The following is a 24,638-nucleotide window of genomic DNA, read 5'->3' as shown; positions in this document are numbered from 1 at the left end:
AGCCTCTGCACATAGCCCCCTGTGAGCGAGTGAAACCCGACTAAGCACAAAAGAAAAAAAGAATCCATTTCAGAGCTGTGACTATTTTCAAGGCTACTGTTTTTCTCTGTGGAGCACTGCCTTTGGGGCAAAACAAGGAAGAAGTAGGTGATTCTAATGTGCACAGAAGAAGGACAGCCACTGCAGGCCAGCTTCTCCAACTCTGAAGGCACTCCAGCCGTGTGGCTGACAGGGTCTTGGTGCTGTGGCCGGGTGTCAGACCTGAGCCACTGAGGTGAGAGAGCCAAGTTCAGGACATTGGTCCACCAGAGACCTCCCAGCCCCACATAATATCAGTCGGCGAGAGCTCTCCCAGAGATCTAAGTCTCAACGCTAAGACCCAGGTCCACTGAACAACCAGCAAGCGCCAGTGCTGGACACCCCATGCCAAACAACTAGCAAGACAGGAACACAACCCCACCCATTAGCAGAGAGGTTGCCTAAAACCATACTAAGTTCACAGACACCCCAAAACACACCACCGGACATGGTCCTGCCCACCAGAAAGAAAAGATCCAGCCTCATCCACGAGAACACAGGCACAAGTCCCCTCCACCAGGAAGCGTACACAGCCACTGAACCAACCTTACCCACTGGGGGCAAACACCAAAAACAATGGGAACTATGAACCTGCAGCCTACGAAAAGGAGACCCCAAACCCAGTAAGTTAAGCAAAATGAGAAGACACAGAAATATGCAGCAGATGAAGGAGCAAGGTAAAAACCCACTAGACCAAACAAATGAAGAGGAAATAGACAGTCTACCTGAAAAAGAATTCAGAGTAATGATAGTAAAGATGATCCAAAATCGTGGAAATAGACTGGAGAACATACAGGAAACGTGTAACAAAGACCTAGAAGAACTAAAGAGCAAACAAACAATGATGAACAACACAATAAATGAAATTAAAAATTCTCTAGAAGGAATCAATAGCAGGATAACTGAGGCAGAAGAACGGATAAGTGACCTGGAAGATAAAATAGCACAAATAACTACCTCAGAGCAGAATAAACAAAAAGGAATGAAAAGAATTGAGGACAGTCTCAGAGACCTCTGGGACAACATTAAATGCACCAATTTTCAAATTATAGGGGTCCCAGAAGAAGAAGAGAAAAAGAAAGGGACTGAGAAAATATTTGAAGAGATTATAGTTGAAAACTCCCCTAATATGGGAAAGGAAATAGTCAATCAAGTCCAGGAAGTGCAGAGAGTCCCGTACAGGATAAATTCAAGGAGAAACATGCCAAGACACATATTACTCAAACTATCAAAAATTAAATACAGGGACTTCCCTGGTGGCACAGTGGTTAAGAATCCACCTGCCAATACAGGGAACACGGGTTCAAGCCCTGGTCCAGGAGGATCCCACATGCCACGGAGCAACTGAGCCCATGCACCACAACTACTGAGCCTGCGCTCTAGAGCTCATGGGCCACAACTACTGAGCCCACGTGCCACAGCTACTGAAGCCCGCATGCCTAGAGTCCAGGCTTCACAACAAGAGAAGCCACTGCAATGAGAAGCCTGCACACCGCAAGGAAGAGTAGCCCCTGCTCACCGCAACTAGAGAAAGCCCGTGCACAGCAGCAAAGACCCAACACAGCCAAAAATAAATAAATATATTTTAAAAAAATTAAATACAAAGAAAAAATATTAAAAGCAGCAAGGGAAAAGCAACAAATAACATACAAGGGAATCCCCATAAAGTTAACAGCTGATCTTTCAGCAGAAACTCTGCCAGCCAGAAGTGAGTGGCAGGACATATTTAAAGTGATGAAAGGGAAAAACCTACATCCAAGATTACTCTACCCAGCAAGGATCTCATTCAGGTTCAACAGAGAAATTAAAACCTTTACAGACAAGCAAAAGCTAAGAGCATTCAACACCACCAAATCAGCTTTCCAACAAATGCTAAAGGAACTTCTCTAGGCAGGAAGCACAAGAGAAGGGAAAGACCTACAAACACAAATCCAGAACAATTAAGAAAATGGTAACAGGAACATACATATCGATAATTACCTTAAACGTAAATGGATTAAATACTCCAACCAAAAGACACAGACTGGCTGAATGGATACAAAAACAAGACCCCTATATATGCTGTCTACAAGAGACCTAGGGACTTCAGACCTAGGGACACACACAGACTGAAAGTGAGGGGATGGAAAAACATATTCCATGCAAATGGAAATCGAAAGAAAGCTGGAGTAGGAATTCTCATATCAGACAAAATAGACTTTGAAATAAAGACTATTACAAGAGACAAATAAGGACACTACATAATGATCAAAGGATCAATCCAAAAAGAAGATTTAACAGTTGTAAATATTTATGCACCCAACATAGGAGCACCTCAATACATAAGGCAAATACTAACAGCCATAAAAGGGGAAATCGACAGTAACACAATCATAGTAAGGGACTTTAACACCCCACTTTCACCAATGGACAGATCAACCAAAATGAAAATAAATAAGAAAACACAAGCTTTAAATGATACATTAAACAAGACAGACTTAACTGATATTTATATGACATTCCATCCAAAAACAACAGAATACACTTTCTTCTCAAGTGCTCATGGAACATTCTCCAGGATAGATCATACCTTGGGTCACAAATCAAGCCTTGGTAAATTTAAGAAAACTGAAATCATATCAAATATCTTTTCTGACCACAACACTATGAGACTAGATATCAATTACAGGAAAAAGTCTGTAAAAAATACAAACATATAGGGCTTCCACGGTGGCGCAGTGGTTGACAGTCCACCTGCCGATGCAGGGGACATGGGTTCGTGCCCCGGCCTGGGAAGATTCCACATCCCGCGGAGCAGCTGGGCCAGTGAGCCATGGCCGCTGAGCCTGTGCGTCCGGAGCCTGTGCTCTGCAACAGGAGAGGCCACAACAGTGACAGGCCTCTGTACTGCAAAAAAAAAAAATCTTCCAACAAACAAAAGCCCTGGACTTTTGATGGCTTCACAGGCAAATTCTATCAAATATTTAGAGAAGAGCTAACACCTATCCTTCTCAAACTCTTCTAAAATATAGCAGAGGGAGGAACACTCCCAAACTCATTCTACGAGGCCACCATCACCCTGATACCAAAACCAGCCAAAGAGGTCACAAAGAAAGAAAACTAAGACCAGTATCACTGATGAACATAGATGCAAAAATCCTCAACAAAATACTAGCAAACAGAACCCAAAAGCACATTAAAAGGATCATACACCATGATCAAGTGGGGTTTATCCCAGGAATGCAAGGATTCTTCAATATGTGGAAATCAATCAATGTGATAAACCATGTTAACAAATTGAAGGAAGAAAACCATATGATCATCTCAATAGATGCAGAAAAAGCTTTTGACAAAATTCAACACCTATTTATGATAAAAACTCTCCAGAAAGTAGGCATAGAGGCCACCTACCTCAACATAATAAAGGCCATATATGACAAACCCACAGCCAACATCGTTCTCAATGGTGAAAAACTGAAAGCATTTCCTCTAAGATCAGGAACAAGACAAGGTTGTCCACTCCACCACTATTATTCAACATAGTTTTGGATGTTTTAGCCACAGCAATCAGGGATGAAAAAGAAATAAAAGGAATCCAAATCGGAAAAGAAGAAGTAAAACTGTCACTGTTTGCAGATGACATGATAATATACATAGAGAATTCTAAAGATGCTACCAGAAAACTACCAGAACTAATCAATGAATTTGGTAAAGTATCAGGATACAAAATTAATGCACAGAAATCTGTTGCGTTCCTATACACTAAGGATGAAAAATCTTAAAGACAAATTAAGGAAGCACTCCCATTTACCATTGCAACCAAAAGAATAAAATACCTAGGACTAAACCTACCTAAGGAGGCAAAAGACCTGTATGCAGAAAACTATAAGACACTGATGAAAGAAATTAAAGATGATACAAACAGATGGAGAGATATACCATGTTCTTGGATTGGAAGAATCAACTTTGAAAATGACTATACTACCCAAAGCAATCTACAGATTCAATGCAATCCCTATCAAACTACCAGTGGCATTTTTCACAGAACTAGAACAAAAAATTTCACAATTTGTATGGAAACACAAAAGACCCCGAATAGCCAAAGCAATCTTGAGAAAGAAAAACGGAGCTGGAGGAATCAGGCTCCCTGACTTCAGACTATACTACAAAGCTACAGTAATCAAGACAGTATGGTACTGGCACAAAAACAGAAAGATAGATCAATGGAACAGGATAGAAAACCCAGAGATAATCCCAAACACATATGGTCACCTTATCTTTAATAAAGGAGGCAAGAATATACAACGGAGAAAAGACAGACTCTTCAATAAGTGGTGCTGGGAAAACTGGAAAGCTACATGTAAAATAATGAAACTAGAACACTTCCTAATACCATACACAAAAATAAGCTCAAAATGGATTAAAGACGTAAATGTAAGGCCAGACACTATAAAACTCTTAGAGGAAAACATAGGCAGAACACTCTATGACATAAATCACAGCAAGATCCTTTTTGACCCACCTCCTAGAGAAATGGAAATAAAAACAAAAACAAATGGGACCTAATGAAACGTAAAAGCTTTTGCACAGCAAAGCAAACTGTAAGCAAGATGAAAAGACAACCCTCAGAATGGGAGAAAATATTTGCAAACTAAGCAACTGACAGAGGATTAATCTCCAAAATATATAAGCAGCTCATGCAGCTCAATATCAAAAAAACAAACAACCCAGTCCAAAAATGGTCAGAAGACCTAAATAGACATTTCTCCAAAGAAGGTACACAGATTGCCAACAAACCCATGAAAGGATGCTCAACATCACTAATCTTTAGAGAAATGCAGATCAAAACTACAATGAGGTATCACCTCACACAGGTCAGAATGGCCATCATCCAAAAATCTACAAACAATAAATGCTGGAGAGGGTGTGGAGAAAAGGGAACACTCTTACACTGTTGGTGGGAATGTAAATTAATACAGCCACTATGGAGAACAGTATGGAGCTTCCTTAAAAAACTAAGAATAGAATTACCATATGACCCAGCAATCCCACTACTGGGCATATACCCTGAGAAAACCATAATTCAAGAAGAGTCATGTACCACAATGTTCACTGCAGCTCTATTTACAATAGCCAGGACATGGAAGCAAACTAAGTGTCCATTGACAGATGAATGGATACAGAAGATGTGGCACATAAATACAATGGAATATTACTCAGCCATAAAAGGAAACGAAATTGAGCTAGTTGTAGTGAGGTGGACAGAACTAGAGTCTGTCATCCAGAGTGAAGTAAGTCAGAAAGAGAAAAACGAATACCGTATGCTAACACGTATATGTGGAATCTAAAAAAAAAAAAAAAGGTTCTGAAGTACCTAGGGGCAGGACAGGAATAAAGATGCAGACGTAGAGAATGCACTTGAGGACATGTGGAGGGGGAAGGGTAAGCTGTGACAAAGTGAGAGAGTGGCATTGACATATATGCACTACCAAATGTAAAACAGATAGCTAGTGGGAAGCAGCCACATAGCACAGGGAGATCAGCTCGGTGCTCTGTGACCACCTAGAGGGGTGGGATAGGGAGGGTGGGAGGGAGACGCAAGAGGGAGGGGATATGGGGATATATGTATAGGTACAGCTGATTCACCTTGTTATACAGCAGCAACTAACACAACAATGTAAAGCAGTTACACTCCAATAAAGATGTTAAAAAAAAATAGTCACTTCAAAAAAAAATTCTTAAAGAAGATCTCAGCGTCACTCTCTCTGGGTCACATGCCAATGTCTTGGACCAATCACTATGGACAATGTGAGGATACATTCTATGACAGACCAGGCCTGTCTGGTGGTTGGGGATCTCCATTCGTGGATGAATGGAAAGTAGGGTATTTATGCCATAAATATTGACATGGCTGATTGGATGTGGGAAGAGGAGGGAAAAAGAAACAAAAGATCAATTTGAACTTTTGATTCTAGGCACCTGGGACAATGGTGGCATCATAAATAGAAATAGAATAGTTAGACGTAGTCACAGTTTCAATGGGAAGTTCATATGCCAATTAGCCACGTTTCTCCAAAGAAACAGAAGCAACAGGCCAATAGGATGTGTGTGTGAGCGCACGTGCGTGCGTGTGTGTATGCCCTGATTTAAGGAATTGGCTCACATAATTGTGGAGGCTGATGAGCCCAAAATCTGCAGGGCATGCTGTCAGGCTGTAGACCCAACGCAGAGGTGGTGGTGCAGCTCAGTCTAAAGGCCCATCTGGAGCAGAATTCCTTCTCCCTAGAGGGGCGTTAGTCGTTTTTTCCTCTTAAGACCTTCAACTGATTAGATAGACCCACCCACACGATGGAGGCTTATCTGCTTTATTCAGAGTCTACAGATTTAGATGTTATTCTCATCTAAAAAACATCTGCACAGCAAGTCGAGACTAGTATTTGACCAAATAGCTGGGGACTGTGGCCTAGCCAGGCTGACACATAAAATGAACCGTCACAAATACCTTGGGACTGTGGCCTAGCCAGGCTGACACATGAAATGAACCGTCACAAATACCTTGGGACCGTGGCCTAGCCAGGCTGACACATAAAATGAACCGTCACAATATGTGAATATGAGGAGGTGATGAGAAGCCTCTGGAATATTTGGGTGCAGGAGGAAATGAGGGTTTGGAACGCAGAGCACAGGTCGGGGGATCTGATTGTCATCAACACAGAAACGAGAGTAGAAGTCATTGGAGAGGATAAGATAGGTAAAGGAGAAAATGCAGAAGAAAAAGGGCTAAGGATGCAACCCTAGGGAAAGCCAGCCTGAAAAGAAGACTAAAATGCAGTGGTCCCTCGGGATCCTCGGCAGGACACTCCCACGAATACCAAAATCTGAGGACGCTCCATCCACGGGCTCTGCATCTGTGGATTCAACCAGCACTGGACAGGAAATACTACACCATCTGCGGGTGGCTGAATCGTGGGTTTGGAACCCGCGAATACGGAGGGCAAGGGTGCCAAAGTGCACCTATTGGTGAGAGAGGCAAGAGTAAGAAGAGCCCACCGCTGTGGAAGCCGAAGGAGGAGGACGTTTCAGGACAGGTCGGGTCGGGGTCGGGGGTGAGAACGTCGCGAGCAAGGGGATGCAAAGGACAGAGGAAAGCCCCCAGCTTGGGCAAAGGAAGACGAGGATCTCAAGCCGTGCTCCTCAAAATGCCATCTGCAGACCCGCCCCAGGCTGCACACCGCCCAGGCCCACAGAGGGAGTGAAACTGAGAGTGGGCACTTTGCAATCTGACGGCATTTAGGGGTCATTTTATACCAGTTGAATTCAACAATAATAACAACAAACAAGGCTTGTATTCCCTAAGTCTTTTTCATTGCATTTTCCTAGTAATGTATTTTTTAAGTGGTGCGTGGTGGCTTGGGAATGGAAAACGCTGGTCCTTTACAGTGGAGAGCTTGGGCTGCACTGCCCGGGATGGAGGTGGCTGGCGAGGATGGCAGAGGCAGAGGAGGGGGTGGCCAGGACTGGGCGGCTGGCTGGCAGATGGTGGCAAGGAAAAGAGAGAGCAGAGCGCTTGGTGTGGTGCTGGGGGAAGGAGAGTTGTCAGAGGGGAGTCCTGAGGAACTGGAGAGTGTGGTAGTGGTCCAGGCTCGTCCACCCACGATTACAAAGCATAAAAATCTAGAGTTCTTTCATGACTCATTTGGCAGCAAAACCTGACTGGATTGGCCCAAGGTCATGCACAGTGTTCATTTACCCACCGTGGTATGAATATGCACACATCTGCTGAAACCTGAATGAGTCTGCATGCGGGATGCTGGCCCAGGTCCCACTGGGAGTTTTGTAGCATGCTGTATAGACACGAAATCTGTTTCTAAAAGCTGAAATATTCTGAATTCCACAACTCGTCTGGCCTCCAGGTTTTTGAACAAAGAACCGTGGATCTGTATTTAGGACGAGGAAGGCCGAAACGTTCTTTTAGAGAGCAGAATGCCAAGGATCAGGGGTGGGAATGGGAGAAGGGAGAGGTGGAGAGCTAAGTCCGGGCGTGGGTTTGAGAGGGGACGATAAAAAGCACAGAGCTGTGGGGTAAGGAGGGAAGTTTTTTTTTCCCTGGTGAGCTGACTGCACAGGGGTTGGCTTTAGAAGACAGCGAGTCTGAGATGGGAAAATCTAAAGGTGAGAAGCACGTAGCCTCCACCTTCTAGGGACAGGAGGGCCGTGGCCTTGCTGCTTCTCCCAACCCTCGACCCTTCCTCTGACCAGAAGCTCCACAGGCTGGTTAGAGCATGAGTCATGAGAGCCGCAGGCATCAAAGTTCAAGAAAACCCTCGCAAACCTCCCCGCCCTTGTCTACATCCTCTGGTCTAAATCACAGGGTGCCAGGGCTTAAGCAAATTAAGGGAACTCATACATAACATCTGTAAACCTCAGTGCTGTGAGTGAGCGAGCCTTTAAGTCCTGTGCTTGCCCGTTAGCCGAGCTCCTCTCCTTACAGAGAAGAGAGCTCCTCTGTATTTCCCAGCTTCAGTGGGCAGGAAGGAATGCGCCCTCCACAGGCGCTGGGCAAGTCAAGGGTGGACGCTGGTGTCTCCACAGCCGCCCAGTCTCCGGCCCACGCTGGAAAGGCATTCCTCCGGCAGACGAAATAAAAGAGTGCTGAGAGCTGAAGTGCTTTGTTTGCTTTCTAAAATGAATCAAACTCTTCAAAAGCTTGGATTCAGCAGCGCCGGGTGTGCTGCGTTCCCACATCACATTCCTACCGTCTTGCCCTCCCCACTCCGACCCCAGGCCCTGCATTACTCAGATTCCTTCGACTCCCTCATCAGCGCCAGCTGGCGGCTGCCTGGGCTGCTCAGAAGGGCCGGATGCCCTGGGACAGGGCCTGCTGGACATTCACTGGCCTCAGCTGATGGGGGCGGTGGGGACAGAAAGCAGGGGCCCTTGAAGGACTGGGTCAGCGGGCTCTCGTTGGGCCCCAGGTGGGAAAATGCGTCTCCAAACCCTAAAGAAATGGTTTACCCTGTGCCTCCAGTTAAGTGGCTATTGGGGGTTTGAAACACCGCCCCCCCTTTTCTTCCACACCCACCTCCACCCTGGAGTCACACTGGATGCCAGATGGGGACGGTGACTTTTAGCGGCCCATGTGTCTGGAGCATGGTAAAGCTCAGGAGTGGATTGGAAACAGAACATCCAGCCCCATCCGGGAATTTAGGGCACGCAGTCCATAAATCTCTCCGCTCTTTCCACCTAGATGGTAGCAAAGAGTGGAGAGTGGGAAGGGGATGGCAAAGCTCTAGCATAAAGCACCGTGATCTCACGTCCTACCATCTAGAGGGTGACGCTACGTACGCGACGAGGGGTCAGGAAGACTTTTCAAATTTAAGAATACACAAGGGAAGAACAAAAAGTTACCAAGAAGGAAACCATAGCGCCTTTGCCACTGCTTATTTAATACATATTATGTAGCAATATCACTGTGCTGGGCCCTGCCTTCAGAAGAGTAGAGGCCGTCTTCCATCCAGTCACGCCACTCCTGTTTATTTGGTCTTGGCAGATCACCTTGACCTTTGTAAAAACCCACAGTCCAAGTTTCTACCCGCAGAAGAGATTTCCGTGACAGTTTCATACAACAAATTGTTTATTTGGACAAACTAAAGCGTGCAATAATAGAACACCTCAGGGCTGGAGAAAACGGGAGGGAGCGTTTGCCGGCAGCCTGCACAATTTTACTGTTAAAAACTCCTTCTCTTCTACTGAACTTCATTCCTTTGTCCAGCTGGATACATATAAATAGTAGCAATCTAAGCCTTTGCACGTTTATGGTGATGAATAAACCTAAATCTTTATTACGTGTTTCTAACTTTTCTTATTATTTCACCCCTAAGTTAACTTTCCCAAATCCTTCATATAAAGAAAACACTAAATGCTAAGATGGCGCCTCACAAATGCTTGTCATATTTCACTAGAATTGAGTGGATTTACTCGACATATAATTTAATCTGTTACATTTTTTAAGTCCTTTGTGGGGGGAAGGTAGTAATTAAGTATTCTAAAGTTATAATATCAGTAGTATGTAGGTGTATATATGTCATCAGAAACTTTACAGCTGCACGAGTTTTTCAAAAATCGAGTCAAGGTATTGCCAACAATCGCCCCATTTACAGGAGTCTTTGTAGCATGTTAGTGACACGGTATTACCTGTATTCTTGCAGGGTGTACCAAGGACTCAGAGGGCCCTAAGACACTCAACGTTAGCACTTCACCCTTGATAAAATTAAAAGCCACCTCGTAGAGTCTGGGATGGATGGCAGAGGGCAGTGGGAAGGGGGAAGAGGGTGGTGGACTTTTAAAAGGGTGGTGACAGTGACACACTTATAAACTTGACTGAGTGAAAAGGGGCAGTCAGACCTTGTAAAGGATTCATAGTGTGGGAATCCACATGTCATGCGTGAAGGTGAAGAGAGACCTGGAGGAACCACTGCTAATCTCTTTAGAGCCCCACCTCACCCCAGGTGGCTCGTCATTGAGGAAAAACAAGAAATAAGTCAGGGAGGAACCAAGGCAGAAGTAATTCGACGATCGTGAGTCAACAGCCTTTATAGTAAACACCATCCTCCATCTGCAGAAACTTACGTTAAAACAGTGCTTTGAACAACTTTCAGCAAACGGATATTCTTCCTAGGACACTGCTGTGAAAAGGGGGGAAGATGGCTGGGCTCTGGGTGGCCTTCATGAGGTCTCTTGTGCCAAAATAGGAGTGGAGGGAAAGTGAATGAAAGCTCCACCCCACACACGTAAGGAAGCCTGGAGACTGAGCGTCTCTCCAATAACAGACTTTCATTCATTCCAAGAGCTTGACCCGCTCAACAGATACATGAGGGCGGTTGCCTAGAGTGAGAGGTGTTCTTCCCCTGCCTGCTGAAAAGTGGCTTATTTTTTTCATATTGACATCGATGAAGGCTGGGCGCGTGGACAAGGCCCAGGGCTTTGAGAAGACATAGATGCGATGCAGTTACCTACACAGGTGCAGAAGGGGATACGACAGAAGGAAAGACAGGATCCTCTTCTACAAGTTGCTTAAAATCTCACTCTGGGGGAGGCACCCTCACGGGTGAAACAATACAAGGCAATAACTAAGCACTAAATGATATACCACACACAAAACGCTGTATACAGAATCCTATGAGGATCTTTTCTCACGTGTAGATTCCAAGGCCTACAGAATCCAACTTAAAGGGGAGAAGCCGAAGCTTCCACAACTGGTTTTTAAAGGAGCTCAGATTTGGGAAGCCCTGACCTAAGCCATAGGTGATGAAAGACACAGGGGGTGCGGGGGTGGGCAATGGGGTAATCAACAATGGAGAGATTTTCTAGAAAAGGATCCATGCAGGAGATGGGGTGCAAGCTGGGGGCAAACGGGATTTAGGTAAGCAGACGATGAAAGGAAGGCAGTCTAGGCAAGAGCGACCACACACACACACACACAGGCTTGAAAGTATGAGTAAGATGTGTGTGTGTATGTGCACTATTGGCCTTAGTCACAACTCCAGAGCAACACATGTTCCTCAGGTAGGCTTAGTCCCACTAGGGTAGAGATGCTAATTTATCAAACTGACAAGTGGAGGCTCAGATAATGAAGGCACCCAGAGGAAGCCTGGCAGCCATGTAGCACACAGACCCGGGAGCCAGAAAGCCTGGGTTCACATGCCAGACCTGCCACTCCCTGGCCTGGACCTTTGTGCAAGTTATGGAAACCTCTCTGAGTCTCAGTTTGGTTACGTGTAAAACTAGAACGCTGCGACCCACCTCATTAGGGTTGTTAGATGAATATTAAGAGAAATGATGTTTGTGACGGCCCAGCGCAGGGCCTGGTCCCTGAGTGAGCCAGTGGACTGAAGGAGAAAACTCTCAATGGCTCATCTTTGTTTGGGGACATTTCTGGAGACCTGTAGAATTGAAAAGTTGCTGCCTCGGATTATTTTTTTGAAATAACTTTGTTATAATGAAGATTTTTTTTTGAAATTGGTATCAAACTAAAAATGCTAAAACATGGCTCTAGAGTGGGTATTTCTATGTTGTTTCTCTGTGGCTGTGGCAGAATCTATACTTGTCTGAACTCAGGGGTGGATACATCTTGCACTCCTCTGGAGCATGCGTCAGCAAACTTGCTCCAGGGAGGGCCAGATAATACATTTTTTCGGCTTTTCAGTTTTCAACTGCCTCTGTCGCAGCTGCTCAAGTCTGCTGTTGCAGCTCACAGGGAACGTGGAGATGAACGTGTGCGCCTGTTCCAATAAAACTTTATTTAGAGACATCTCATGAAATATTATCCTGCTTTAGATTTTGTTCCAACCACTTAAAAATGTAAAAGCTATTCTTAGCTCGTAGGTCATATAAAAACAGGCGGCCCACAAGCCGTAGTTATCTGACTGACCTGTGCGCAAGAGCCAGGACTGGCAACAGGCCTGACCTGGTTGTGAAGAGGTGCATCCTAGCTCAGGGCTAATAAATGTAAACGGCACTCCCGCCCTCAACCACGAGTTTCCCCACTGCCTTCCTAAGCAACAGGCAGAACCTCAGGATCACACAAGTCCTTTGAAGATGCACCGGTTCTCTTGCTCATTCATTCAGAAGGCATTTCAGCTTCTATAAGGTATAAGCCTGCAGGGCACACAGAGTTGAACAAGATACCAGCTCACCTGGAAGCTGGGGAAACAGACATCAACAAACCATCATGAGACAATGTGTCAGAACCTTATGCTAGGGCCCTGGTCCAAGTCCAATAGGGGCATAGCACAGGGAGGGAGGGATTCGTTCTGAAAAGGCGAGGTGGGCAGGGTTGGGGGTGTAGACAAGGAAGCACAAAAGAGCAAGCGTTGGCACTGGGCTTGATAGCAGAAGAGTGAAGGGAGGACATTCTGGGCAGAAGGACCCATCCGTGCAAAGTCAGGACTGTACAAGCGTCTTGGATTCAGTGAGTTCGCCCCTCCACCCTGCCCCAATGTGTGGCTACAGTGTGGGATGTGGGTTGCGAGGGGAGGTGAGATGAGGCCAGAAAGTGAGGGTGGGCTCCGATTATAGTCCAGCCCAAAGCATGTGGATCCTGTTTTTAAGGCATTGGAGTGTTCCTGGAGGTTTTTAAACATAGTAGTAACGTGATCAGCTCTGTATTCCAGAAACTAAGCAGGTAGCAATGTGGAACATAGAGCAGAACAAGGAGCCATTTCAAGCAGGGTAACTAAAAGGAGTGACTGGAATAAATCAGACAGGAGATACAGAGGACGGACCTAAAGCACTGTCTGTGGTTAGGATGCAAGCTGGTGGCCCCCGGGCAGGGCACCCCCAGAGCAGCAGCTCTGTCCTCTCTACCAAGGGCTGGACTGGATGATTCCCAAGGTTGCTTTCTGCCCTCGCAGGCTCTGACTTCCCCCTTCACTCTCAGCGAGCAGCCACATGGGCTCCTCCTAAATTGTGGACAGAAGAATCTCTTTCCTCTAGCATCCTCTCTGAGATTTTGCTGTATCCACACCAGTGCCCGGCGGCAGCTGGAAAATGGTTTGGATGGCATCTGTGCCATTTCCCTTGCTCCGGCCTGCATGGGCATCTGGGGAGGCCGAGAGAGTGCTGGTGAGCACAGGTTAGTGTCCGAGCCCTGGGGTCCTGACCCATTTTATGAGGCTACCCATGGGAGCATTAGGGTGGCTGCATAAACCAATCGACGGTGTTTTTATAGCACAATTTAAACAGTATCTTTTCATCCAGAAGGTCAGGTGATGTAGATGGAGATATAGATGGAGAGGGGGCTGCTTCTGTATTCATTGAGAGCATTTGTGTTTCCCCAAAGGGTTCTGAAGGAAACAGAGCAGATGACACTAATAAAGTAACAGCTATCAGCATTATGTAAGCTGCATTAAGAAAGAGTTCAATACTTTTTAACTAATAGTCTACTGTCCCTGAGTGTTTAAACAAACCAAGGGTAAAAACAGAGAAATAGATCATATCATTCCCTGCTCAAAACGTTCCCGTGACTTCCTGTCACACTCAGGAGAAAATCCAAACGGCTGTCACCTCCCTCTCTCCCTCCGTCCCCTGGGTACCCCTCTCTGGGCAACCTGGACTGCTCACTGGTCTTAAATACACCAAGCTCACTTGTATCTCGGGCCCTTCCCATGGGTCACTTCCTCTGTCTGGAACATTCTTTCCCCAGATCTTTGAGTGGATCCCTCATGTTGTTCAGATTCCTGCTTCAATATTACCTCCCTAGAGGGCCTTACATGACCACTCGCTCTAAAATGAGACTCTCCTCGCCCACCTTGGTCTGTTTTCCTCTAGCAATTTTTCCTGCGTAATTTTTCTTCATGGCATCTACCACACCAAAACTGTACTATATATTTCTTTAATTTTTGTCCTCCACTCCTACTAGACTGTAAGCTTTGTGAGGGTAAGACCTTTAACTGGGCTGTTGTTGTATTCTCCCTACCTAGAACAGCCGTGGCACGTGGTTGGTTCTGAACTGATATTTGTTAAATTAGAAAGCTGCCCGGTGATAGGATGGCACAGAGATGGAGGGATTCCTCCATCTTTTTCTGAATGCCCACCACACGTATAATATCGATAATAGTCTAATAGTGATAATAGTTATAATTAACATGATCATTTAAAATTAATTTATATCATATAACAATAATATTATAATGATATATGATGTTAATGTTATATGATATAGTAATAAAATAATGTATAATAAATTTAATGTTAAAATAATAATTAATAATGTAATAATACTAATAAGCCATCATTTACTAAGGTCTTACTCTCTGCCAAATACTATTAACTTCTATCCACATTAGTTCATTTAGTCCTCATTATAACACTAGCAGGTTGATATTATTGTCTATTTTACACTTCAGGACACCAAAATTAGGAAGTTAGAAATTTGTTGAGATTCTAACACACGTTTAACTGACTCCAACACCCTCATGCTTTTCTCTATATAACTAACAATACAACGACCCAAATCATCTTGAAATAAACTTCAGGTGGGTTTTCAGGTATATTCTGTACAGGACAGAAACGGGAGAGCAGGAGAGCCACTTGGTGTGAGTTAAGCTTTTACCTAGAGAAAGAAAGAGCCCTGGCATATGCTTTGGGAAACTCTTTAAAAGCATTAAAAAGGGGTGAGATAGTGTTCACTATTCAGTGGTACTCATCAAACAAAACAGAAGGCGGATTCAGCTTTACTGCTTAGGAAGCCAAAGGAATGTTATCTAGATCTCCTGGAGGCCACAAGACTCATCTTACAGATGAGAAGGCCTTTGACTTATCCAGGCAGACACCAAAAACAATTTCCTGCCAGCTAGACTGTCACATAAGTCTGTGGGACCCTTAGGAAGATCCTTGCAGTGTAATATGTCTCATGCTTAATGTGTATTCAGAAGGACCTTGCAAAATCACTCAGGCTCATTTTCACTCTAAGGCTAAATGAGGGAAAGAGGTCGAGTGGAGGTCCCAAACCTGTGTGTCAACCTCACTATGACCACCTTGGTGGTGGTGGTGGTGGGGTCCTGTCCAGGGAATAAGTGCCACATTAAACAGTGATCTAAACTCTGAGCCCTGTACCCTGTATCCGGAAACCACTTTTGTAGGACAGCTGCTCTCCTGTTCTTTTTGCTTAGATCATAAAAGTAGAATTTTTTTAAATAAATTTATTTATTTATTGTTTTGTTCTGTTTTTTTATTTTTGGCTGCATTGGGTCTTCGTTGCTGTGCACAGGCTTTCTCTAGTTGTGGCGAGCGGGGGCTACTCTTCATTGCGGTGCGCGGGCTTCTCATTGCAGTGGCTTCTCTTGTTGCGGAGCACGGGCCCTAGGTGCACGGGCTTCAGTAGTTGTGGCTCACGGGCTCTAGAGCGCAGGCTCAGTAGTTGTGGCGCACGGGCTTAGCTGCTCTGCAGCATGTGGGATCTTCCCGGACCAGGGCTCGAACCCATGTCCGCTGCATTAGCAGGTGGATTCTTAACCACTGCACCACCAGGGAAGCCCCATAAAAGTAGAATTTTAATCCATTGGGAATTGGGAAGAAAAAAAATCAAACTGATTCTGATCCAACTCAGTCAGGAGAAAAATAAAGGCTAATTTTTCCATCCAAGTCGTGTAGTCTAGTTGGAGTCCTTCCCATTCAGGGACAGCTATTGTCTGCACTCATCGAGTCTCAATCCTGAGGTCCCATGAAAAGGAATTTTCCCCTCACTGCTCCATTCCTCAGAAGAGTTGCTGAAGGTGACCATTTCTGTTCTCTCCTGGGTGATCCTCTCTCTCTATAGAAAGCATGAAGTTGAACCAAATGCTCTGTGCTTCACTGGGAAAAGACTGAGTTTTTTTAACTAGGCTCGTCAAACAGTGGGCATGTTTTGTTCCCTGGATAATAAGTGTTGGTGGGTTAATGGGTCATCTTCAAGAGAGAGGTCAGAAGGAAAAACTGCAGTGTTCAAAGCTGGAACTAGAAATGCCAGCCATCAAAGAACACAGTACTTGGTGAACAGTGATGATGTATAGGGCGTGCACTGGCCAGCCCCATCTAAGAGGTCACAGCTAACCTTTATCCTCAGCAAAACCAGAGAAGGTCTACTGAATGTGGCTGACACTCAACTCTGTGAGGCCCTCGTGAGAAGCCGGCCAGGGAATCCCTGGTGCCTGAGCTACCAAGTTCCTTTTCACTGAGGGAGAATTGTATTCTGGCTCCTTGCAGACTGACATTGCAAGTACTTTGAACATTGAAAAGAACAAAAAAAGCAAACAGCCGCAAGAAAGGGGAGGGGAGGGAGGAGAGAAAGAGAGAGATATCAGCAGGGGTAGTTAGTAAAAAGGGGCCCGGAGACAGAAAACCTTTTGTTCCCCGAGTTTGTTTCATGTAGAGATTGTGAGGTGAACGGCTTTGAAATGAAATGGGTTTATGAAGGAGTTGCTAGGTCACAGGAAGCGCGACTGTCAGACTGCTTTCTGAATTCCATTTCTTTAAAGTTTGGGTTAAGCTTAAAAAGAATTTATCGCCTTTTCCAGGGGTTTTGGGGGTGGGGGTGGAGTAAGGTTCGGGAAGGTTCCTGACTTTATTTTCCACCCTTTCTGACAATGTAGAAAGAAATGATCACATTACAAGTTCTTTGTCAGTTTTCAGGAGTTAAGGGTGGGCGGAGCGTCCGCATTACCTTGGCCCACTAGCCAATGGCGGGGCTGTATGCAAATTAGCTCCGTGCTCGGCCTGCCTCAATCAAAACAGTGAGCTCAGAGGCTTGGCGGGCGTAGCGGTGCCGGAGCTCCGCGCAGCGCTGACAACTGGCTGCAGCTGGGCCGTTCTCACTTTCATTTAGCCCAGCGCTCGATGGAGGGGCGGACAAGCCAGTGCTTAATGCAGTCTAACTAGTGTAGGAAAACGCCTCAATTCACCGCTGCCGAGATGAAGTATAAGGTAAGAGAGTGCCTTTTACAGAAGGTTTCCGTGTGTGTGTGTGTGTGTGTGTGTGTGTGTGTGTGTGTGTGTGTCCGTCTGTCCTCTGCAGGACAGCTCCTCTGCAGGGACCCCTACTCTGCCCGATTGTGTTCTGTTTTGAGATGGGTCTCAGTCACTGGGGTTGGCATACAAGCAGGCAGGCAGAGCTCCAGCCTCTAAGACCCACGCCGGGAGCTCACAGTACACCCGGTCCACCACCCCTGAAAGTCTGGCGGAGCTGCAGTGGCCACTGTAGATCAGAGGGTGTCTAACTCCATGCGGAGCGCCCCTTAGCTCAGCACTCCGCGCCCGGGCCTGGCCGCCACTGTCCCGGGAGACGTAGTAAGAAAGGAATCAGAACTGCTGAGCCTCCCAGCCTGGCTCTTAAAGCAGTTTTCAGCCTTTGCTTTAAAGCGTTTGCTCCGGGAAGCAGTTTGCCATACGTACTTTTCGTGGAAGAAGTTCAAAGCCCCAGGTACCCTTATACAGCTGATGATGGAGAATTTTGACATCCATAAATGACATCGGATTCAGAACCAATGAGTACTTGCCATTTCTTGAAAACACTTTCATTGGCGTTTGAATGGACTGAGGGTCTGAAGGCTCCAGCGAGCTTATTGTCCCTGAAACTCAGAGCGGTGTCAGAACGCTCAGCAGCATATTTTCCCAAGCATTTCTCACCTTTGTGTGTTTATTCTCGGCAAAAGGATTATAACTTATTTAGAATATCCCCTTTTGACTAAGTTGCCCCCATCTAACCAGGCAAGCAGCTTTCAGAGACCCCTATTCAGAGCCGACTGCAAGGGATTGGATATGAATTTTGCTTGGAGGCTGACTACGTGTGTTTTAGAATAGATACAGCCCCAGCGCGTTTAAACAAACATGCTATTATTAAAAGGCGTTTAGGCAAGGTGGTTATGCTTTGGGATTGGCAATTTGAATTACCTGTCTGACCTTCAAGATTGTGCTAGCTGAGAGCTACTTGGCTTTCTTTCTGAATTACCTAGGTTCTGGCTCATCCTTTTTTAATGTGAGGTCGTAAATACTCAGTTCTGGCTAATAGCCTCTGGCTAACCTCAGTGATAAACCTGTTATTCAAAAGCTATAAATCTTGTTCAGTAGCTCTAAATCTAACTGTTGAAAGTCTCTATTGTGATGCATGAGTTATAGCTCTCCTTGGAAAGGTTAGAACTCTCTGAAAGCAGAGGTATCAGTTAGCACTGTACTATCAGCTTTCCATTTTCTACCTCAATAGGAGAGATCAGGGGAATGGATAATCCTGAAGATTCTTAATATTTTTGACTTCAGGATGCAACCAGAAACAAACCCTTCTACCTGGCAGGAAAGCTCTTTTTCTTGAAATGGCTCACCCGTATTTCCACAGTTCCCTTATTTAGAACAGTGATAGGATATCATAATGTCCTATCTCCAGATATTACTTAGCCTTCAGTGAATCTTTGCCCCTCTTCTGCCTATTGTGAATGCCTTTAGTTTCATAAAAACCAGCTTGAAGTGGGAAAAAAGAGAAAATACGTTCCTACATTTATTATTGGAAAGTATAAATGGCTGTTTTTAACGTTGAGTGCCGCAACCTGGAAAGTGACAGAAAAGTCTAAAGTCACTTTTATTCAGCGACCTCATCATGTTTAGTTTTACTTTTGGGGAAAGAAAACATCACAGCAGCTGACGCTGTGAACTGTGATTGCCATTCATGGGGAAAACCTGCCTCTGCCGGGTCTTACCAGTGTCGAACACCCTGCCAAGTGTTGTAAATGTATGATTTTTATTAGCTTGCGCACATCTTCACCAGCAAAACTACTGACTTCCCCAACTAACCAAATGACAGATTGACACCTTGTGGTGACTATAAAAGGAACCAACAGCTGAAGCAATCTACTTTCCCTTTCTTATAAAGCCTATTTTCTCTCAAGTTAATAATGGACTTTGTTTCAGGAGAGGATTTTGTAACTTTTAGTAGAGGAGGTGGCACAAAGGTAGACGAGTGATAAATAACAGTTCTTAAGACTCACCAGGCCAATACAGAATTCCATATTTAAATCTCCAATTAACTCCATGAGGTGGTGTTAATACTTTATACTCATTTTCAAATGTGGAAATTGTGGCAAAGAGAGGCTAAGTAATCTATCCAAAGCCACACAGCTAAAAAGTGGAGGAGCTGGGATTTGAACCAAGGTGATCTGGCTCCAGAACTTGTGACTTTAAACCACTATTAAAGAAAGAACTCTCTGTGACCTCCCTAAAATGTGCTGTGTGACTGGTGTTTTCTTCTCCCAGGAAGTTTAAGACTCTATGTCATCTAGAGTATTCCTGCACATCAAGGTAACGATTATATAAAAGACCTTTCGTGCTTATTGAATAAACCATAAGAACTCAAGAAAAAGTATTCCTGCAGAATAGATTCTTTTTTTTTTTTTTTTTTAAGACAGTAACTCTGCAAAGCAAAGTGAAATGCATGTTTGGTAGTGTTGTTTAATTCGAGCCACTTAGGTAGTAAAACCAGATAATTATTAGATTGTAAAATCCTGGAGTCAGGAATTACCTTTTAGACACTATATTGCTCTAAACACTATAAATTTAGCACAGTCAGACTTAAAAATACTCACTGAGAGATTTATAATCCAGCCACTCTTAAGATATTTTTTATATACATTTATTTATTTATTATTTTTGGCTGTGTTGGGTCATTGTTGCTGTGCTCGGGCTTTCTCTAGTTGCGGTGAGCGGGGGCTACTCTTCGTTGCGGTGCGCGGGCTTCTCATTGCGGTGGCTTCTCTTGTTGTGGAGCACGGGCTCTAGGCACACAGGCTTCAGTACTTGTGGCACACGGGCTTAGTTGCTCCATGGACATGTGGGGTCTTCCCAGACCAGGGCTCGAACCCGTGTCCCCTGCGTTGGCAGGCAGATTCTTAACCACTGAGCCATCAGGGAAGTCCCTAAGGCTTTTTTTTTTAACCAGATTATCTGGTTTGGCTACTTCAGGGATCATAACTAGAGAACAACCAAGCCTCCACTCATTCTGAACTTACACACAGCTCCAGCTCAGCCAGCTTATATTTATGGTACTCTTGAGCACTGTGGAATGCAAGCTATTGCTCGGGTGAATTTTTTTTGGTTAGCCTATATCTAGTCTATTTTAATTGCATTGTATGTATTTTTATTTGTTCACAGGAAGGGTGCAGTCACTCTCACATGCACGTAAAGTTCCATTTCTTTTTAAAGGATTCCGTCTGAGGTTCGCTGACAGTAAATCGCGGGGGACTTCATTTATCAAGAATTTCCCCCAAGCTCCTTGGAACATACACAGCTTGTTCCGGATACTGGGGTTGAGGGCTGTGCCTCTGTGGCCGTGGCTTGCTCAGGGAAAGCTTCCCTCCTGAGGGTCTGGAGGTGGGTTATCGCTGCTGTCTGCCAGGAGGGTAATTGGAGGGTGGGTGCACAGCTGTGTTTGAGCAGAGGCCCGAGGCCCCACCCACGTTGTGCAGGCCCAGGCCTGGTCAGTGCCCCACGGGCCCGGCCTGTTTGATCTCTAATAGCTGAGCAGCTTCTGTGGCTAGGCCAAATTTCTGTACCCTGTGTGCCTACATTAAAATGCTAAATTATTTATCTAGTCTGCCATTCAGCAAACTCATTCATGAACGTTCCGACTGAACGTTCGAACAGGTAGAGCTTAGCACACAAGTAAGAAAACTACATTCTGAAATTCAGACTCCTGCGTCGTGGATGAACATGGTAAAGTAGGTTAGGGAAACCAGAAAGTGTGTACTATGAAAAGCTTTCTAGGGGACTTTGAAAATATTTTTATTTTCTCAAGGTGGCTTGAGAACATTTGATCAAGTGTCTTTGATTTAGTCAGCATGGTCATCTATAATCCATATAATTTCTGATTCTTTCCTGGCTTCAACATTTTGGTTTTAAATTTTTTATTCTCTTCTAAATGATGTGTTGCACACCCTCCAAATGAGGGACTCCTGCCCCCTGCCTCCTTTTTAAAACTTATGTGAGATCTATGCATTTAAAAGCACCAAAAGATGCTTTGAAAAAATTATTTGGTTACATATTTATTTCTTAACTGAGCAAACCCATTTTCAGAGCTAAACGATTTACGTATACAGAAATCAGTCTTTGTAGAACTGAAGGTGTTCTGAGAACACTGATCTAGCAGGTTGCACAGTAACGAAGATTCCTTCAGCATCCTTTCCTTGCTGGAATATACATCAGTCCTCTTCTGAGAATTCATCAGTGGCTTCCACTCTGCGCCCCCCCACTTCTAAAGAAACTTCCTCTCCACTTTTCAAGCCTCTTTGCCAATTCCATCCCCTTTCGTGCCCTTATGACCTCATCGTCTCTCTCTTTTTTTTTTTTTTTTTTTTTTTTTTGCGGTACGCGGGCCTCTCCCGTTGCGGAGCACAGGCTCCGGACGCGCAGGCTCAGCGGCCATGGCTCACGGGCCCAGCCGCTCCGCGGCATGTGGGACCTTCCCGGACCGGGGCACGAACCCGTGTCCCCTGCATCGGCAGGCAGATTCTCAACCACTGTGCCACCAGGGAAGCCCGTCTCTCATTTTTTTCATTCAAGCATTCTTTATGCTTCTCTAATACCGACTTCTGTAGGGCTTGCCTCCCCACCACCTACACAGACGTGGCACACTTAAAGCACACTCTGTACCCCCTACCTTCCTCCTCTCTTTGGACTCTGCTATGGGAAATCTTGGTCCCTTGTTGCTCCCATTCATTTGCCCCTGTCTCTTTGTGCCTACGTGACTTGTCACTTGCCGCGAGTCAAACCCCCTCATCCATCCACTCTATAAAAGAATCAGAAGACTAAACCTTTGTCTCCCTGACTGTCCTGTAATCCCTACAATAGGCTTTCTGTTTCTCACCTCTGCCCTACCCTGTTAGCACTACCTTACTCATTAACCTCTTTCAATCAAATCGCTATCTAAATGATACCTGGAACTCACATAGGTTGCCCACTGGGGCTTTCCAGTTTTAGGTAAGCCCCACTGAATATGAGAGACTCACCCTTTATTTGTATGTAGAGGCAGATTGACAGACAAGTCCCTTGAATAAAAAGTACGATCCAGGATCTGTTGTGGCCTTGGGGGTGGGAGGCAGAGGTAGGGACTTGGTCTCTTCTGTGTTCTTGCAGTAGAGACAAGATAGAGTATGAGGTTTGGGGAAAGGCATTTCTGTTTCCTGTGACGTGATGCTCTGTAACCTTGGGCAAGTTAAGCTCTCTGGGCCTCAGCTTTCTTATCTGTAAAGTAGGGATAATAACTGCCTCATAGGATTGGTCTAAAGCCTAAGCAAGACATTTTCCATGGTAAGGTATTTACCATGGCTCCTGCATAATGGAAGCAGACAATGCTAGTCGGCCCCAGCTCTCCTTATATAAGTAGATGCCCAATAGATGTTGAAAGGATAGCGTGGACTCAAGACTTGGTGACAGGATTATGTCAAAACCCCAGTCACTAGGTTAAGATAATCGAGTATTATTGAATATTCCATGGGCCTGGAGATGTCTTGCAGAAATGCAGATGCCAGACATAGGGATTTACCAGTACACCTCTGTCCCCACTTGCTAATATTTTAATGATTTGGTATCTTCATTGTTATTAATAAGATTTGATATTCCTGAAATTGTAGGACCTTGCTCACAGTAGGTACTCAACCAACATTGAATTGAATGTTGAATTACATATAATACTTACACAAATAGCCGTTAAAAGAGTCTCGCTGTATGGCATAGTGGATTTTGTTTCAAATCCCACTTTTGTTACTTCCTAACAGTATAATTTTAGGCAAGCTACTTCAGGCCTCCATTTCCTCATTTATAAAATGGGAGTAATAGTACCTGTCTCATCAGATAGTTGTAAGGATATAATATATGAAAATGATCTGTTTCTAGTACATAATAGGCATTTTAAAATGGCAGGTATTATATGATGCATTATAAGATACATATAATATATATACTCAGATATATAGGTGCAGAAGCATTATATATATAAAAATGTAAGAGGAAACCTTTGCTACAATTGTTTATCCACAACAAAAGTGGTACCGAGGGCAAGAGAAAGTCATGACTGTAAAAAATCAAAGGTGAAGTGCACAGGTGAGTGGGGCTCAGGGAAACCATATCCCTAGCCTACTGCCGTCAGTTAGAGTGATGGAGATGTAAAGTAAGAGGCGATGGTGATCTATTTTTAGATCGTTTTAGGGTTAGAAAGAAACTTAAACAAATTGGTTTGAAATCCCAGCCCCTGGGACCATGGAATTACTCTGCAGTAACATATAGACTTAATTACCAAGGCTCCTTGCCAAGATAAACGAAATGGTGCCACTGGGAAGAAATCCTCTATTTCCAGCTTAAAATGAAGAGAATAGCTACCAGTTACCTAGGCAATGGATGACTGCAAAGAGTATGGGCACGGAAAAGGGACCAAAAACAAAAAACAAAAAAACCCTGTTTATACTTTGTCAGCAACACCCCCTCCGTCTTATTTACTTTGAACATTCCAGTCATCCCCCTGTGGGAATTCTTACTAGTTAATGAGGACTCCGCAGGCCTGGGGAACATTACAGCTTAGCTGCAAAAGACTGTCTTCCTGAGGAATCTTCCTTTTAAGATAAATGCCTTATTGGTGACCTTTTCCACCCTCCACTGGAAAGAGTGATTCAGAAGGTAGACAATGTGATCTAGGTGAATTGAGGCATATGCTTTGAGGAAGATGGAACAGGCACTCCAGAAAATATAAGTAGTGATGGTGTGTGACCGTGAGTTTTCATGGTTGAGATGGAGGGTGGGACAGCTGATCATGGAGATAATGAAATTTCCAGTGCAATGTTTTCAAATACATATACTTGGACCTCACCATGGACTACTAAATACAGGTTTATTCTTTAAAAAAATAAAAAGCTAGTCCCTTACCCTCAACCTCTTCCCCAATTAATTTAGCAATTAATTGTGCTAAATGGTATTTAGGTAGGTGGTTCATGAGCCTTATTCAAAGGCTGGGTTCACTCACATGGAGGCATCTTATTTCTTTGCAGATCTTGGTGTGTATGTTGCAAATGAGA

The 24,638-nt window shown here is 44.6% G+C and overlaps 1 protein-coding gene across 5 annotated transcripts in view; it reads left to right on the top strand.

Moving 5' to 3' along the window:
* Positions 1-24,638, top strand: part of NEDD9 (neural precursor cell expressed, developmentally down-regulated 9) — a 290,772-nt gene that overhangs the window by 227,776 nt on the left and 38,358 nt on the right. The window contains exon 1 of one of the 5 annotated variants that reach the window (XM_029243111.1): positions 16,662-17,517. The exons of the other annotated variants lie outside the window; for them this stretch is intronic. Coding sequence (XP_029098944.1) covers positions 17,506-17,517 — 12 coding nt within the window. The 5' untranslated portion in view covers positions 16,662-17,505. Of the gene's footprint in view, positions 1-16,661; positions 17,518-24,638 lie in introns of those variants that run through there. 5 annotated transcript variants of the gene reach the window in all.

The sequence above is a fragment of the Monodon monoceros genome, unplaced genomic scaffold (genome assembly GCF_005190385.1).
Source record: "Monodon monoceros isolate NGI ecotype Baffin Bay Population unplaced genomic scaffold, NGI_Narwhal_1 Super_Scaffold_3, whole genome shotgun sequence".
Classification (NCBI taxonomy): Eukaryota; Metazoa; Chordata; class Mammalia; order Artiodactyla; family Monodontidae; genus Monodon; species Monodon monoceros.
Note: the sequence above shows the minus strand (reverse complement) of the source record. Positions and strands in the feature narration are given on the sequence as shown.